This window comes from Schistocerca piceifrons, chromosome X (assembly GCF_021461385.2).
Source record: "Schistocerca piceifrons isolate TAMUIC-IGC-003096 chromosome X, iqSchPice1.1, whole genome shotgun sequence".
Lineage (NCBI taxonomy): Eukaryota > Metazoa > Arthropoda > Insecta > Orthoptera > Acrididae > Schistocerca > Schistocerca piceifrons.
Genome location: NC_060149.1, coordinates 413920878 through 413938861, shown reverse-complemented (window position 1 = coordinate 413938861; position 17984 = coordinate 413920878). Strand labels below are relative to the sequence as shown.

The 17984-nt window shown below is 38.9% G+C and overlaps 1 protein-coding gene across 2 annotated transcripts in view; it reads right to left on the bottom strand.

Moving 5' to 3' along the window:
- LOC124721594 (IDLSRF-like peptide) overlaps nucleotides 1-16441 on the bottom strand; it is a 220561-nt gene extending 204120 nt beyond the window's left edge. For both annotated transcript variants that reach the window (XM_047246644.1, XM_047246645.1), the window contains exon 1: nucleotides 16246-16441. In XM_047246644.1, the coding sequence (XP_047102600.1) occupies nucleotides 16246-16375 (130 nt within the window). In that variant the 5' untranslated portion in view covers nucleotides 16376-16441. The remainder of the gene's footprint in view (nucleotides 1-16245) is intronic.
- Between the last annotated feature and the right edge of the window lie 1543 nt (nucleotides 16442-17984).

Here is a 17984-nt window from a genome sequence, read left to right as displayed (position 1 = left end):
TCATGTGTCCGACTTTATATTGCGTGTCTATGTTTTGTATATTTTCACGTAATTTCGATATGTCCTGCTTTTGCTGAGGGGAAATGAATGAGAGGTAATATAAATGAATTTCTGTCTGAACGTCAAAAGGAAGCGTCATTGCAGATCACAAATCTGCTCATGTAACCGTGAGTCAATAACAATAGAACCGTGTAGAGCGTATTTCATCTTTTATGTAGCTTGATATGCATTTTAGTCTGATTACGTATACACGGCGGGTATATAGCTCAGTTGGAACAGTAACAGAAATGAATCACTGGAATTTCAGCAACGAGCGGCTTTTATCTCTGGCTGGATTCCCGATGTGGCTTCCAATTTTACAGCGTGGTCCGACCAGAGTGTAGCAGTTCATCGGGCAGGTTAAAACTCCACATAGCTCTGGCATGTTTTGTAATCACGAAATAATATTTTACCCCAATTGATTTGGTCAAAGGCTCTTAATTAACAATGCTCTCTCTTATTACAATATAAGTATCTCCATAAGATCTATGTCAGGGTTTTGTGGAACCAGGTTACAATCCTCTTCCTGTAACTCGCAAAAAATTCGTTGTGAATCATTTGATTTTTTTCGCGTACTAGGGATAAATTTCAGTCTGACGTATTCTCACCTTATAGCTGCTTAGTCAGTTTTTTTTAAATAGACAAGGGACGCTAAAAATAGTCAATTAATGGTCACTGATCCTAAATCAAACTCAGTTTTGCACGTATTATCAAGTATATACCAATATCCTGGATAAAGGGTGACATAATTTCTACCTGTCTTTCATTAACATAAAACAGTTTCACCTCGTGAAAATTATACGAATGAGAAGTGCGATAAAATCAATGTCACTTTTATTTTAGTAACAGAGTTTTTATACGAAAGTAAATATGACTAGAAACAAGACAGTCATTAGATACCGTCTGGAATATTCACTACATTCAAGATGAATCATAATATGCTATATTTCCATAGTAGTGCTAAGAAAACTAACCATTGCTGCAATCTATTTGACCAGATAATTTCATTTACTAAAGTGGACGCTAACTCAGCTTATGTTTGCCATGTCTACCACTTTTACGTGGCTGAACCGTCATCCGCAAGAGAGTTTCCGACTGAGAAATTGAAATATTTCTGTTTAGAATAATGACAATGATTCGTGTTGACTATGCTGGAGACGGCAAACTACCAATTTTTGAGGTCTTTGAATTCATTTATCTCATGAAACATCATCAGATTAGATAAAAACAACAGTTACGAAGAGTAAGGTACGAATATTTAATTTAGAGTTTAGTTTCACAACGGAAGTGTTTTTTTTTTAAGTTTTATCCCAAGAACTAGAGTTATGCCGTCGATTTATTTTCGTTGTGGTATCAGTTGGAGGGATAGTGCCAGTCTATGATATGAACTTGAAAATCACGCAACTACATGAACGATATAGGCTATTTATACAAGGTTTTTTTTTTTTAATGAAGACGGGAAATGTTTCATACTCTCCAGACCGGGAGAGTACTGGAAGGAACGAAGGAAGGAAGATTGAGATTTATCACCCGGTCGAAATGGAGGTCATTAGAGACGGAACACAAGCTCGGATGTAAAGGTGCCGTTTCAAAGGAAGTATCACGGAATTTGCGTGGAGAGATTTGGGGAAATCACGGAAAACCTAAATCAGGATGTACGGGCGTTGATTTGAACGATCATCCAGTCAAATACGAGTTACTGTGCTAACCACTACCTCACATCACTCAGTGAGATTGCTGGATACAGAATATTTCTCTATATATGGAAATAATATTACGTTGCATTGTGTGCGCAATGAGTAAAAATCAATAGAAGGTTGGGAGATAAATGGTACTTCCACGGGAACAAGTTCAGGATGATATTATTTTGACACCGAGCTAAATATTTACTATAGGCAGACATTTTAAAAATCAAAGGCTTGTTCTTATCCCACATAAAATGTGTTGTATGGCACCTTTTGGTTCTATTGTCGATTTTCCGAAAGATGTCATGTTCGGAAGAAATGGGGTTCAAAAGTCCATGGCCAGATTCAGATTTCGGTACTCCGCAGTATCTCTAAATTACGTCAGACTAATTCCCGGATCGTTCTTTCGAACGGAAGGTCGTCGATAACATTCCCAATCCTTGTCAAACTCAGCTTGCGCTGCGTCAGTAACGGCCACGTTGATGACAAGACGTTGATCTCCTGCCTGCCTTCCTTTTCTGTTATTAGTGATAGTAATCATTTTTGAAACATATTGATTTTAATTAATCACGTGGTGAAAGAATACTACTTTTTACACAATCCTTCGTCGTTGTAGTTGACTTCAGATAAATTGTTCAGTGTTCGATTTCATAGGAATTGTCAAACACTTGAACGTCTGAAACGTCGGTGTTGGAAGGGAGAGGCGGGGAGCCGTCGCCCTAACCGCCACTCAAGTCGGAGAGGGCTGCGATGTATTAACTCAATCAGCTAATGCATTCGCCACATACTTCACCGCTGACAGTCCCCGGGCCCCTTCTGCCGGGAAGCTCTAATCGCCTTAGGCGACATTTATTTTATTATGTCAGCAGTCTCCGCCGGGATTATTATAATACCCTGACGACGTGTATGGTAGTTAAACTGTTTCATTTAATTAAAGATTTTTCGCGTTGGCCCATACTTCATTATACAAGCACTATTCAGTTACAAATACATTTATACAGAAATAAATCGCAACATCGTCTGAATATTTAGTGTGAAACTGATTATGACACCAAAAATTATTAATGGGAATATAAATAATCGATTAAAGTTTGATACAATAACTATAAAATTACCGCTATATAATCAGAGTTGCTTCACATTCTATGAACTGATATTATGTCGTATCAATAAGCTTTTGGGCTGTATCAGGTTTATTGTTTACCTGGTTCACTGGATAAACTTGCGTTTCATTTAATGGCAGAGGACTAGCAATCAGAAGACATATACATTCTCTCGACGACGTGTATAGCAAATTGGCACGTCAAACAAGAAGAATTTTATGCTATTCCCCGAGAACATGGCCCTTCTGAGCGTCATGTGAGTGTGCACTATCTTATTAGAAACTTAATTAGAAATGTACCAAATACAGCATATCACATTCGTGTGTATGATGTTCCTTAATTACAGGTTTATATCTACAGCATCAGTACATCGTAATAAATCCAGACTGTTGACGAAAACTCCTTTGAATCCCGTTGTGTCACATGTGATGTTTTCTGGCAGTATCGAACGCAGTAACAGAATTCTGTCCCATTGTCGTGTTCCAACACGCAGACGCTCTACCTTATGCGGACCGAATGTGAAACTTTACTTCCAGAATAAATCTTTCAGTTTGGAACGACGTGTACAGTATTATGAAACTTCTGGCAGATTAAAACTGCGTGCTGGGAGGGGACTTGAACCAGAATATTTTGCCAAATCTCTTAAGGTAAAATATCTCACTGAAAATGTTTTCCACAGGTAACTGACAGGGCACCTAGGAAAGTGGAACAAATTTTGAGAGCTCTTAGTGAGATGGAAACGAACATTTGTCAGTGGCTTGGAAAAGATGGCAGAGGAGGCTGATTAGGATTAAACGTTTCATCAAATACAGACGTTAGAGATGGAGGGGACATGGACTAGCCAAGTATGGGGAAAGAAATTGGCGGCGACCTTCTTGAAGCAACCTTCCCATTATTCAGCTTAACCGATTGACGGAGAAGACTAAAAACAGGAATCTGGATGGTCGGACGGGTTTTCAGTTCGGCTCTTTCCGAATGACGATCTTGTGTGATTAGCTACCTCACTCGGTCAGAGGATCCTGGCTCGATGGACGATCCAGGCCCACATTCACGTCAAAAAGCGTAGAAGGAGCCACAAATCAGTGTCCCTCTTGTAAAGAAAGTTTAGCTGTTTGTCATGTTTGATACTGTATACAATAAAGAGAAAAAGAGACCTTTCATTTTAGGAACGTAGCTTTACTCGCGCATTTCAAGAAACAGAACTGTCGTACTATTCCGAACACACAGGAAATTAGCAACCCCAGTAACAAAGGAGCAAGAAGGAAATAATGAATGAAATGTTAGGGTTCTGCGAAAACAATGCACAATCGTGAAGGGTGAAACGCCTTTCACTTTTATTCAAACACTGTTCGTTTGTTCATTTCCAGATTAAATGAACGGCATTCCCAATTCCCAATTACGAAAAATCTGGTTGAAATACACGCAGGGATACAAATTTACGTAAGGGGCATTTACGAAGTTAGATTGTACCATCAGCTGAGCTCTCCATATAGCTGTGCGGAATACGAGCCAACAGCAATAAGAATTAGATTATCAGGCGCAGCTGATAAATTACACCGTATCTGATTAAGGGACAGCTTCCCTCTTGTAGCGTCATAAGGTAATCAATATGAATTGTTAGCACTGCAAACTGTATAATTGAATTACGCGTGTAAGCTTGTTGTGAAGAGAAAATGAAACTCTATTACATAGACAATATGACGATAATTAAAAGGGACGAGTTTCGCTCCTACATGTATGTGCAAGGTACACGCAAACATTTTGCGCTAACAGTATCTGAAAAATCAATTAAGAGAGGGAGTGAGGCAATAAAAGTTATTTTTTTAAATGAAAGAATACTGGTAATAAAGGACAGATGTGTAATATAAACGAACTGTGACATTGACTTTTCCACTGAGCGATGCCCATTCAGAGGCGAAATATTCATGAAAGGGAGTCTAATCAATCTGAAATTTTGTAACGTAAATTAATAAATATGAAATTAACGTAATGCCAGTTTCATCCCGTCTTAATTGTAAAAATTAGATCATTTCCACTAGAAACTTAAAAATGTCAGTTTACTCATACGGCGAAGTGAATTTGTAATTTACCGCCTTACGTTCAATTCAGTCACGGCTTGTCAGTTTACCGCTACTACGTGATTTTGCTTCTTTTTTCAATATATTTATATCAGATCATCATCTGTATTAAACAAGAGGGAAAGGTTTATGGCTATATATTCCCCTGATTAAAAGACGTATAATATATTCATAGATGATACCAGGGACAGCGAAGGAAATATCGTCCGCTTCACATGTGGAATTCCCGCAGAATTCAATAAGACGGGTTGAGAGACCCACAAAATGATTTAGATCTTATGTCCACATAATCTAAATCCTGCTCAATGCGGAACCTGTTTACAACAATGTTAAAATGTTGAGAAACTACATGATAGAGACAAAGAATGAAAATTATAATATCTCAAAAGGGTGACGTAAACTGAATATTATCTGGAACAAACATTATTGGTTGTATCACAGCAGACACGTATCCGATTTCGACTTGTTTTCATTCATATATATTCTTGACTACACACGTTGCTAACAGATTACATTTTCTAAACACTTGTATAACGACATGTTAAAATGTTGTAGTCTATGGAATAATGCAACCAGCAGTAACTCTGTAAAGGAATTTAGCTGTAGGATGTTTATATACACGTCGTCTTTGCCGATGAGGGAAAGCGCAATGTTGAAATTGTCATTGCTTCGGTTTGCTCTTCTGTTCCCAAACATCATACGCTGTGTAAATATCTGGTTCATGTTTCTGTTTTGTTGAAATAGTAGACAAGTTTCTGTGGTTCATACCCTCTTCACCTTAACACTTTGTCGTACACTGAACATAGTGTTCATTTCTGGTTGTAATTTAGTAAAATAGGAAAAAATTGATCACTGTCAGGAAACTGTATATCTTCCCATAATTTACTGGGTACGCTGGTTTCCAGGTATCAGTAAGATAAGAACACACCTCAATCAACAGGATCTTGCCTTATAAGGCAGTCTGTCAGAACGCATATACAAGTGCGGAGAACTCACGCGTATAGCCTTGTCACTTTTTATGGGGGGTGTATGTGTCGCTGCATTTCACCAGGAAGTTACCAAATGTGGCACTTAAATATTCAAGCATGTACTGCACACTTTACGTGTAAATGAAACAAACACAAGGTATTGCAGTGTATCCATATCATTATCCTACTGACTCTTTCTATCTGTAATATTCTAATATGACTAAAACGTTCAAATTCAAAACTGGAAATAATACAGAAGTTAATTATAGTTTGATAAAGTGATTTAAGAAAACAGACACAATGAAAGAAATGATCTTTGCATTAGAAGTGTCACAAAATAAGCCTATGCAAACGAGAAAAAAATTCTCTGAAAAATTGTTCTAAAGAAGCGTTTTGCCTCCTGCAATGCTGACAACGGCAATTAGGATACAATCTACCTATGTTTCATAGTATGATACGTGCCTTTAGTGTGCGGTTTCGTACACTTTTCGAAATAAGGAGAAGGAGGGAAACTTGAGGTTTCTTTCACATGAAATTATTGTTATTCTACAAGTAACTCTTTATAAACTGTGCAGAAAGGATCTTACACAATTGAAGTTGGCCTGGTAATCTGAAGGCAGAGAGTTTGCCTCTAGGTCCGTGATTTCAGTTTCTTTGAAAAGCTGGATTTCATGACTATTGCTGTTTCCTTCCTACTGTTGCGCTGGATAACGGGTTTATTAAACATTAACTTTTAAAGAATTTGTCAAGAGTAGTATCTGCGCAACTTTCGACGAATCAAGAAAATCTGAACTAGGAATTTTGTAACAGTTTTCTTTTCACCGTCAGGATCTCATTTAAACTTTTTATTTACTGTTAGCAGTTTCTGTTCTCTACAAAATGTACCATCAGTTCTTGTGGCCTCTGTGTCATGCACAGTTTAACTACAGACGATGAAAAAACATGCATATAATGTTTCTGCCATTTACTTACACTGTTACGTGAGATTAGCTATCACTATTCCTTCTGTGTTGGTGGATTAACTTTCAACTCACGGCAGTTAGTAGTGGAGATCACTTAGATTTTGTAACAATGTTACTCTAGTCTCGAGGATTTCCCATTTTTTAAACATTGCAGCCATAACTCTGCGTGAACAATGATCAACAATCAACGTATTATACGAGGCTCAGGCGTCGTGTAGGGTGCCCCGAGCAGAGTAGATAGAAAAAAAAAAACAATTGGAAAAACAGAGAACAGATTGTAGAATTTAGTTTTTTTTTTTTTTTTTAATATACCCATTTAAGCGTTATGGCGTCGCAGCACCAGTATGGAATATCAAAGAATACCTCGCATTATTCATTTAGGATCTCCTCCCATAATGACTAAGATTTTAGAGAACAGAAGTGAGATACAAATAACTGTATCCTGAGCAAGAATTGAAAGATAACGGTTGTGGCTTAAAGGACAAAGCAAGGAAAGTGAGGTTTCAACATGAATATTTCGGCTGTCTATGATATGCTCTCTGATATCATGCGCTGCGTCTTCATGTATTCGACACATCAAATACATTTGTGTGAAACATTGCGAAAGAATGTTTACGATGATACTTTGGCAGCAATGACCCTGATAATGGTATTGAGGATATATTATAAAATTACTTTAGAAAACTGGATTTAATATAAGAATGAAAGTACAAAGAAACTTACAGTTCATGAAACATCTAAAATCATATAAATGTGACATTTTACAATGATTTTTGTACAATGAAAGCACAAATAAATTCTATATGCGCAACAGACGCACAAGAAGACATTAATTTTCTGTAGAAATTTGTGTTCCCCTGAGGCATCTTATTTACTTAGAGTCCGCAATTTAGATGGCAGCAGCAAAGCACATTTCAAATAGTTACTTCGAGCTACGGAAAACATGGAAACGGCGCTGAAGAACGTAGCGGAGTTGTCTGCAGTTTCATCTTATTTAGTATATTGAAGCGCGTATTATTCCACAAAATTATAAGGTATACGTTAAATAGGTAACAGATGTCTTTATATGCTTCTCTTAGCACGTATAACAGTATGAAAATTATAAAACATTTGAAGGACTTAAAACCACAAATTTAAAATTGATTATTCCACATATTAAATCCACATGGAACCGCTTACGTATTTCTTTATCGGATGTTTTTTTGTGAAAAGTAGTGAAATTAGATCCGTGAACGGCAGCAGGAGGTTATGTTAGTTACATATCCACAAAATGATCTGGAGTAATTTTATCAAACGCTTATTTAACTGACTATTAAGTTACTAGATTTTACCAAAGACTTTTCACCGTCGTTCTAGGTAGGAATGGGTTTCTCAAAAGCAGTCCTATGAACATAACTGGCGATCGCTCCTCACGCTCTATTAGAAATTCTTTGTTTAATTATTAGAAACGAGGGGAACAGTGCATATTGAGTTTAAGCATTATACATACTGACGGGTCCGTTGAGCTAAGTTGTATTGACTCGGTATGCACCATTATTAGGGACTAATTAATAATTTTCTCACTAATTCGTAAACCCCGTCCCCCCCACGTCCTCCTTCTTCCACACCATTCCCCCCCCCCCCCCCCCCCCAATTCAGAGCATTTGCTCTACATTAGCTATGATAAAAGCTACAACTTTCAATAATACGTGGACTAAGAAGTATTTAAACTCGTTCAGTTAAAAGTAAATGATAACGTTTGCTTCGTCTCGAATGCTCGCTTTAAAGACAGGAATATGATAGTGAAGTGACTATGTTGTTGAAAAGAGCGATGCGACGTTCCTTCGGACATGCATGACCGCAGAATAGGCCCTGCGGTGACTACAGCTGTTTTGAAATGCATGAATCCACTGTTTAAACCATAAGCTGTATAAGGGAATGACGACAACGAAAATTTTTGCCGGACCGGGACTCGAACCCTGATTTCCCGTCTTACGCAACTGCGAATACATTTCATGTATATTAGACAGGATACTAAAATCTGAGGTGGTGCTTCGTAACCATTGAATGCTACAGTTCAGTATGATATATATCAAATGTAACGCTCTGTAATTGGATACTTGTGTAACATGAGAGAGTGGCTTACCGCTGAAAGTATTTATTAAAGCCTAGAACAACGACCGACTGCGATATATCCCAAGCAGAGGTTTCGCCCTAATGGGAAACGTCTCATTCCACGCATCTCTCATTAGTCTGAGTGGGGCGAAGTCAAAACTCATTGATTCATGCTTAAACGAGCTAAAAGTTGGTAGACCGGAAGGATTGTATTCCATTTCACTTTCCTGTTAAAATTACCCCGGTACCGTGTCCCATATAAAGCACAGATCACTTTGCAATCCACTGTTTAAACTTCCATTGACAAATTCAGTTTTCTTTCCAGATTAACTATTTTAAATCTATTCTGCGCTTCAATTAACCCGATGCAGTGTAATATCGCCCAGTAAGCATTTTAATAATGTCTGCATAAGTGAAACAATGATAGATGGACGTTGCCGTTACAAGACGTTTCCTATTACTACAATAACCGGTTGTGATTTTCATCTCAGCAAAGGACCTGTTTAAGCCCCATCATTGTTTCGGCATTACTGTAGAGCTTGTGTGATAACCATGAACTTGAAAATTTATGTACCGCTACCACAGTAAATTTTATATGCCTAAATGTAGTAGTACATTGCAGAAATTGTCGTGGTTGCTTGTCGCTTGGGTCGTTAATGTGACTGCTTCGGATAATGATTTTTGAATCGTAGGATCATTCAAGAAATTCTCGACGGTTAGGTGTTCCCTACATTTTTAAGAGTTTCCGCCACCTACAACTGATCGCTAGCGGTAACACATGATACTACACCAGATAAAAATTTACCCTGTGTAGTTTATGGAACATTAAATACATGATTGGTTAAAGAGTGACCAGTGCCGAAAAATATTTCTTAATTGCTATGGGGCGGTTAAAAATGGAAGAGTCCGGGCGTTCAGTATATTCATTACAAGCTAGAAATAGCGGGAAATATTGCAGAAACCGGGTAAAGTTCATAATCTGAGACGGTACCGTATCCTTTTCGCATGATTTACATTATCTCTCATTTTAATATCTACAGTTTTTGTTTTTGTTACAGAAATACAAGAACATTGCTATCAGTGTATCAGTGGTCAGTGGAATGTAGATTATACGGCTACTGCATTAAAACGCGTCGGAAAACGCAACGAAAACGGCCTAAAATGTCTTACAATGGATGTGAATGCACTATAATCTTTGGCGACAGCTAGGAATGACAGTGGATAACGCTCACAAGTCAAGTGAGGAGGGGAATGAGGATTATTATAGTGGGACATCCAGAAGCCTTGTTTATTCAGAAAATTCTGGTGAACCTTGAGCGCAATGAACAGCAAGTGAAAAAAAATGATTCTACTAAACATATTTACATGATGGACTGAATGAAATATCCTCATGCGATGTTGCGAGTGTTCGAAATTATGAAACTTTCAGATGCTTTTATATATCAACACTTAGGGAAAAGTTGATTTTGATAAGTTATTACAATTAATCCAAATTTCAGAATGTTATATTATTACTTACTTGAACAAATAGAAAATATTTAAAAATACATGGTTAAAATAGCAATACATCGATTTCTTTTTATAATCTTAGAAACTACAAGTAAACATTGTTAAGATGTTGATACCTCTCTAAGTGCATTTTCATCAGAATGGTATCTTCGATGCTTTCCAGCTGGAGCAAACATATTTATAGTTGCTGCTGCAAATAATGGTGGGAAAGTATCACAGAATGTGGTGCTGTCAGTCGAATATACAGGATTTTTGTTTTAACTTGAGATAAATAAATATTTCGAAAACGGCGGATCGGACGAAAAAAATGTTCTAGGTGGAAGGTTAATGTTAGTAAAGGGGACATCTGTCCGTGCTACAACTGGTCACCTACTAACCACTCCTCCTGCTTAGGCACGGTCAATTTTGTATTTCCAAATAGAAAACTCAATTTTCATAGCTTATTAGAATTCTACGCCAAAAAATATGTACGGCTTATGAAAGCATTGTTTTCATTCGTGGTAGATGACGCTGTAACCGACAAATATGCAGTGTGCCTGCTTTTGCAGTTACGAACCAACACATTTGATTCTATATTTCATTTGCGATGTAAATGTATACCTTGCGCTCTAACAGTTGATATTTATATTTTAAATTTATATTAGTATTGCAAATTTTATTGTACAGCGCATTATGGTTAACCGTTTCAATAGGCTGGTTAGAAACTACGTTTAGCGTCATCCAAGAACAACATCATGGACACAATAGTTTTTTGTTCCCATCGGGATTGTTGATACCGACAAGTCTTCTTGCCTCTCACCATTCGAGTGCTTGATTTGGGTGAGTCCCCTTGTCTCCCACCATAACTGTAACTTGCAATAAATGCTCAAACTGATGACCTTCAATTTCGATGCATTTATTAATTTGTGCTTGGAATGTATATACACAACGTAAAATCGTGTCTGGTGGAATGTTTGTGCAAGTATTTCTGATACGTTCTGTCATGTGCTGCCGGGTCGTAGGTACTTCTGCATACCGTTTTTCCTTCAGATACCCCACACAAGAAAAAACCCGGCCACGTAAGGTAGTGTGACCTGGCAGGCCACGCTACCGGCCCACGTCTACCTATCTAGCGCCCAGTCAAATCGCGATTCAATGCCTCTTCAGCTATTGTGGAGTAAAGTGCAGGACATAAAGGTTTACATTTACATCGTAAATGAAATGTAGAATCACATGCGTCGGTTCTTAAATGTGAAAACAGGTATTTGTCGATTACAGCGCCATCTACAGTGAATGGGAAACAATGGCTTCAGTAAACTCTACTTTCTTTTGACGTAGAATCCGAATATGCAAAAAAAAAAAAAAAAAAAAAAAAAAAAAAAATAATGGGAGTTCGCATCTGAACGTACAAAGCTGACCCCGCACACGGAGATGTGGTATAGCACAGACAGATGTCCTCTTTACTAATACTACATCTACATCTACATACATACTCCGCAATCTACCATACGCTGCGTGGCGGAGGGTATCCCGTACCACAACTAGCATCTTCTCTCCCTGTTCCACTCCCAGTACGAGCCCTAATCTCTCTTATCTCATCTTTGTGGTCTTTCCGCGAAATATAAGTTGGCGGCAGTAAAATTGTACTGCAGTCAGCCTCAAATGCTGGTTCTCTAAATTTCCTTAGTAGCGATTCACGAAAAGAACGCCTCCTTTCCTCCAGAGACCCCCGCCCGAGTTCCTGAAGCATTTCCGTAACACTCGTGTGATGATCAAACCTACCAGTAACAAATCTAGCAGCCCGCCTCTGTATTGCTTCTACGTCCTCTCTCAATCCGACCTGATAGGGATCCCAAACGCTCGAGCAGTACTAGCTTTTCCCTTTGAACGTTTTTTGGTACCATACGTCGTTTTCGGGATATTTATTGTCTCAAGTTAAAACAAACATCCTGTATAGCTAACCGCAATGATATCATGGTTTTATGCACAGTGTGAACTCTTTCCTGTAATATCTGCTATACAGAAGATGCTTTGTGGGTAACTCACTCTCACTGTTGAACCCAGTGTTTAACAGACATCGTCTTTATTGTCCCTTCGGTAAAAGAACCTGTTGTGAAAACATAAAACTGATTTTTAAGCTATTGATATAACATGTCCTTCTTTTAGAAATTATTGTTTTCCTAATAGCCATATGATTCAAACATAGAGTTTAATTATGACATCGTTCTTTTCTAATCTCTTATAATTGGCAATCATCTGATTATTACACACTGAAACATAGCTGTATGATTTACAGAAAATCTCCAACAGAAAAATTGGATTGAATTTCACGCTTCTTAACCATTTCTTTCTTAAAATTTTTCCATTCATGCACACTTCAGTAAAATAATTGGATGAAATCAATACAGTTATCGTACAGAATCGTAAATGTTTTGCAATTCATGCTAAAATAAATTGCCAATAAAAATTTTGGTGCGTTAGCAAACCATGCCAGTGCAATAGGTAAATGACGATCATTTTGTTCCAGAACTACTGAGCACTATTGTGTCAATAAATCAAGTATGGATTTTCATCTGCAGCAGAGGTTGCATCATTCTCCAAATTCTTGTGTAATGTACCAGGAGGATTTCAGTGGTACGTGTGTAGTAGTGCCTGTGGTGGTGCGTATGCATGCAAAATAGGGTGAAATTACCTAATGCTGCACACCACGAAGGAAGATATTATCATCATTTCTCCATCAGCGTTCGATATTCTGTACGAAAGTAAACTATATAAAGAGTGAGACTTTTCATCGTCGCTGATGAAACTGCCCGTTACGCGGTACTTGCTTAACTGCAGCAACCGTGGAAGATCAACAAAGATCATTATAATAAAAAAAATACTGGTGTAGTAAATCATTGAACGAAGTTTTAAGTAGTGTTTCGGATCGAGCCCCATGGATGTTTTATAAATTATTGTTTTCCTAATATCCGTCTGTGGTATAACTAGTAGATTTTAATGATGACCTTAGATAACATGAAGGAGTATTTTTATTCTACATATTATTTTTTCAACCAAACTTACGTCAATGAAAATTGTGAAAAGGTTTTCATTTCTAGGAAACTGGAACGTTGGAAAAAAACGGCACAGCTAGTTGTTTGAGGAAACGACCAATTATGCGTTATTCAGTGTCTAAGTGGACGTTAGACTTGTGATTGGAACAATGTAATATTTCGATGTTTCAGAGATACCTGTGCATGTAAGAATGATTATTCAGTGGACTGTGAAGCCACTCGCTGATAACGATTGATGCCTGTCTTGAAGACAAGCCTGCAGAGCAGGACTGGCCCGGTCACAGAATTTCTTTCCAGCTGTCCAAACTACAGCTGCCTTCAAGACCAACAGCAGATTCTAGCTTTCAGACAGATAACCAAGAACGCGCACGTTAAGCGGCTTTTTTCATCGTTATTCGCGAGTCTACGACTGCCTACACCACATCATAAAGTGTAGGATAAAATTTCAGTGGGCTTGACCGAAGTATTAGGCCTTACTGCAATCCGTCGTTTTAAGTAACAGCTTTGAATGAATTGTTGCGCCTAAATCAAATTTTACAACGTAACACTTGGTTTTATGCAGAACTGATTTGCTATCCGAGACGTTTTGTTCTGGCTGCATATGTTTTGATGATTCGTCATCTTTTCCAATGCATCGTCCACATGAGCGACATGACATTGATTTTTCGGTTATTCTTTATGTTACCAGATATTAATATTGATACGGAGCTTTCTGGAGACGTTTTGAGAAGTAATGTCCTCTTATGAATAAGCTCATCCTAACTTATCTATCTTCAGTACGTTTTCCTTTGTTGTATTAGAATGAGATGGGAAAAACCGCTTCATCGAGTACAAGAACGTGATTACAAGTTACAGGAGTAAATTTTGAGAGGAAAAAAGTGACTGATATCTAAAATATCTGAGAAATGGCTTGTCTAAGATGACCAATTATCATAATACCCTAGTTTGTCGATGCGAACGCACCGACGTATGTACGTTGCAACAGTACGCTGTGCTCAATTTGAAGGCCAGTTATCCGCATATTACGTTCTAAATGCTTTTATTGACTCATCTTCCTCGTAAAAAGTAATAGTATAGAAATTATTACTAGTAGTTTACAATTAAATTGGTTCGTACTTACCAGTTTTGGCTTCTGAACTTGTTCTTTCACGTCGGACTTCATACGCAACGGTACCTGGCAAATTGTCATCGACTATCAGAGCCTCTCATCGATTCATGCAGATACGTAGAGTTGCCAGGTCGTCGCGTATGGAGTCATTTACATATAAAACAATATTTGCTGTCAAAGTGGGACTATTTGATAAGGGAATTTGTAGAGAAAGGCGTAGGCCAACGAATGGCAGTAGGATATCAACTTTAACGCCAGAGCTTGCCCGGGAAGACCAGCCAGCAGAAGGCCAACTGTTGCTCCCGCCGTGGCAATCCCCGGGGTCAGGTTATTTTCCAGGATCTATCGATCCCCGCCTTGAGGCTGTGATTCTCAAGCTATCCAGTAACTCACATCTCCTTTAAGACGAAGCTCTCCCCTAGATCAGCTCCTTAATTCAATCATCCCAATGTAAAAGGCAGGAGACTGTCATTTCCAGCACCTGTTGTTCTCTTCCATTCACAGTCCAGCTGGTCGAAAATGTCTCATGTGATTTGAAAACAGTCATCTCAGTTATTGCTACTTACAACAAATTCGCTGGCACAAAATGTACTTGCCCGTGCACTGCCACATCATTATACTATTTCTTTGGTTTTAAATAACTCATCTTGAAAAGGCTATCCCTCTCAGACACGAAAAGCTTTTCTTAACAGATATCAAAAATATTCTGTTTACAATGTGCATCGTAATTTCTTTAGATAACAATCAGCACAAAATGCTTAATATATACTTTTAAATGCAACAAAGTCTTAAATTTTAGGACATAAATTACGAAGTGTTCCACATCGTTTTTGCAGACATTTCCCATGCATGCGATCACATGTGCGGTGCGAAGTGAGGTGCGTTGTCCAGAAGGTGCTGTAACGGGTACGGGTGCAGTGAGGTGCAAGAAAAGTGCAACAAAGTGTGACAATAGTGTTTCAAGACTTTTATCTGTTATGTACATATAAATTTGTTGTGATGACATATAAATGTATTCTCTGTTATTTTATTTTATAGTGAAAAGAGAGAGAAAGAAGAAGAAAAGAAAAAAGTTGATAGTTGAGCAAATCACAATACATGAAACGAAAGACTAACGCTGATTAATTGATAACAGCTAGTGGAGACTTCACAATTTACTGACATGTTTTCTGTTATCTCTGTATTGTGTCGATACCCTGCGTACATTGGTAGCAGTAACAGACATTTGAATCTAATCTGCGTGTGTACCAAACTCTGTCAGTGATAAATGCTCAGCTGCGTTAAATAAGGATTGTTCCTATTGTTACCGATATATTAAATGAATTTAGTACCAAATCGGTAAAAAATACAACTATCCTGCAATACCAGATTTACGTGCTAGTGCTGTACGCAGGGTGTGCATTACCCTGAAAGGCATTAGACAGTAATGGAACACAAAATATCACACTCCAAACGTTAAATAGTGACAATTAAAAGCAAAATGACGTCGCCATGTGCTCGGTGGCTCGTCGAGAACAGAAAGAAAAGACAACGGAAAGAAAAAAAAGGAAAGAAACAGACCAACAAAGTGTGAAACAGTGAGCAACAGTGTAAGATACATCATTGTCGAGCTCGTAGTTTCTGTGCGTTGTTGGTGCACTGTGGTGCTTGTCGCGGGAGATGCTCACCGTTCCTTTTGGCACTGAGGTGCCCGTACAGGCGACTCAAGTCAATGGCCATGACAGTCTGCGGTAGGGCGGCGCAGAAGGCGACCAGGGTGGCGGCGGTGAGCGCCAGCTGTGCACAAGCTCGGACCATGCTGCTGCGGCTGGCTGGGCTGCTCTGCGCTGCGCCTGCGGCTCCGGAGGTCGACTTGCGAGTGCCGCCGCTCCGGCCAAATTGTTTTATAATCTGCGCTGCGCCGGCCCCTACCGACGCCGGCCCCCCACCCCCGGTGCCGCGCCGCGCTTCCGCCAATGAGCGCCCGGGACGCTATCGAAGCCCGCGGCGACCAATCAGCGAGCGGCGTCGGCGCGCGTGCGACCCGTTTCTACCCTCCACCCGCCGTTCTCGCCTGCAGTTCTTGCGCCCCCGCAACCCTCGCGTAGCCTACGCACTACAGGTTTGAGTGGAAGATTCACGTACGCCGAACATTCCGTGAAAGAGGAGGGTGGGAGGGCTGGGTCGAAGTGGAGCCACCCACACTGGTGAATCCCCATTCCCCTACCTACTGATACCTGACACGCGGGTACCTCGGCTCGAGAGCGACGAGCTACAGTCACATCGGTTTTATGTTGCACTCACTGGCGCCTGCTTCCAAACAAACTGCTCCTGACTAACCTTTATAATGTATTCTAAATTTTACACGGATTCCTGTAACCTTCCCAAAATGAGACATGTTTCCTTTTGTGTAATACATAGTGACACCGACATGGAAGCCTTCTCTGGAAGAATGTTATCTGGTTGCCATAATCTGCCTCTCACTTATTTAGTGTCAGGTTAACAGTATCCCACCTCATCTCGGCGCTACATCGATAGAGCAGCCATTACCCAGTACACCTTCACAGAAATAAAAATGTGAAAGCTATGATTCCTCTCTCACTTCGAAGCCACAAATCAATAACTCGCATGGAGTGATTCCACTGAATAATTAAAATGAGTTGTTCGATATTCCGACTCACAGAATAATGATTACATCATGATGTTGCTGAGTTATGCCCCTGTGATGCCATGTTAGAAATATCCTAACACCACTTCATTTGCAGCTTGTTAGTTCATATGAGAAAAATGATCATTTACTTTTAAAAGACGGTAATACGTGAGAATTTGAGAAAAAATTTGCTTGCAACAACCGACACTTCCAATTTTTCAAAACTTTTTGAGACTTTGTTTACTTCTGCTATCAAATTTTTCGAACAGTTGTTTCCCCAAGAAAAACATAATGCTTACATATTAAGAAATTTGAGTGTATGTAAGGTGCTTTGAAACTGAAAGAGAAGGCGGCTGGAATCGATTATTGTGGTGTAAACACTGCCGAGTGGGAGCCTCATGCCAGGCTTCGTCATTGTATCAAACTTTTCGATTGTTTGCTTCTTATCGCAAAAGCTGTTCTCTTAAACATGGCGACGTACACACAACTGAAATAGTTTTCCAAAGCGGTTTCTTATACGGAGTTTATACCACAGTAGCTGATTGTGGTCATGTTGTCTTTTAGTTTTAGCACTTTACTTGGATACTTCAGCGAAAAATTTCAAGGCATACAATAAAAAGCGTTATATTCATCTTTTCAAGCGTTCCGTTTAATAAATTTACTTCACTATCTCGATCGATACATGAGTTAAGAGCATTAAACATTCAACAAACTTACGTGCGCTCTGCCTACTATCATTCGCAGAAAACCTCTGTGCTATATATATGGAAATTAAGC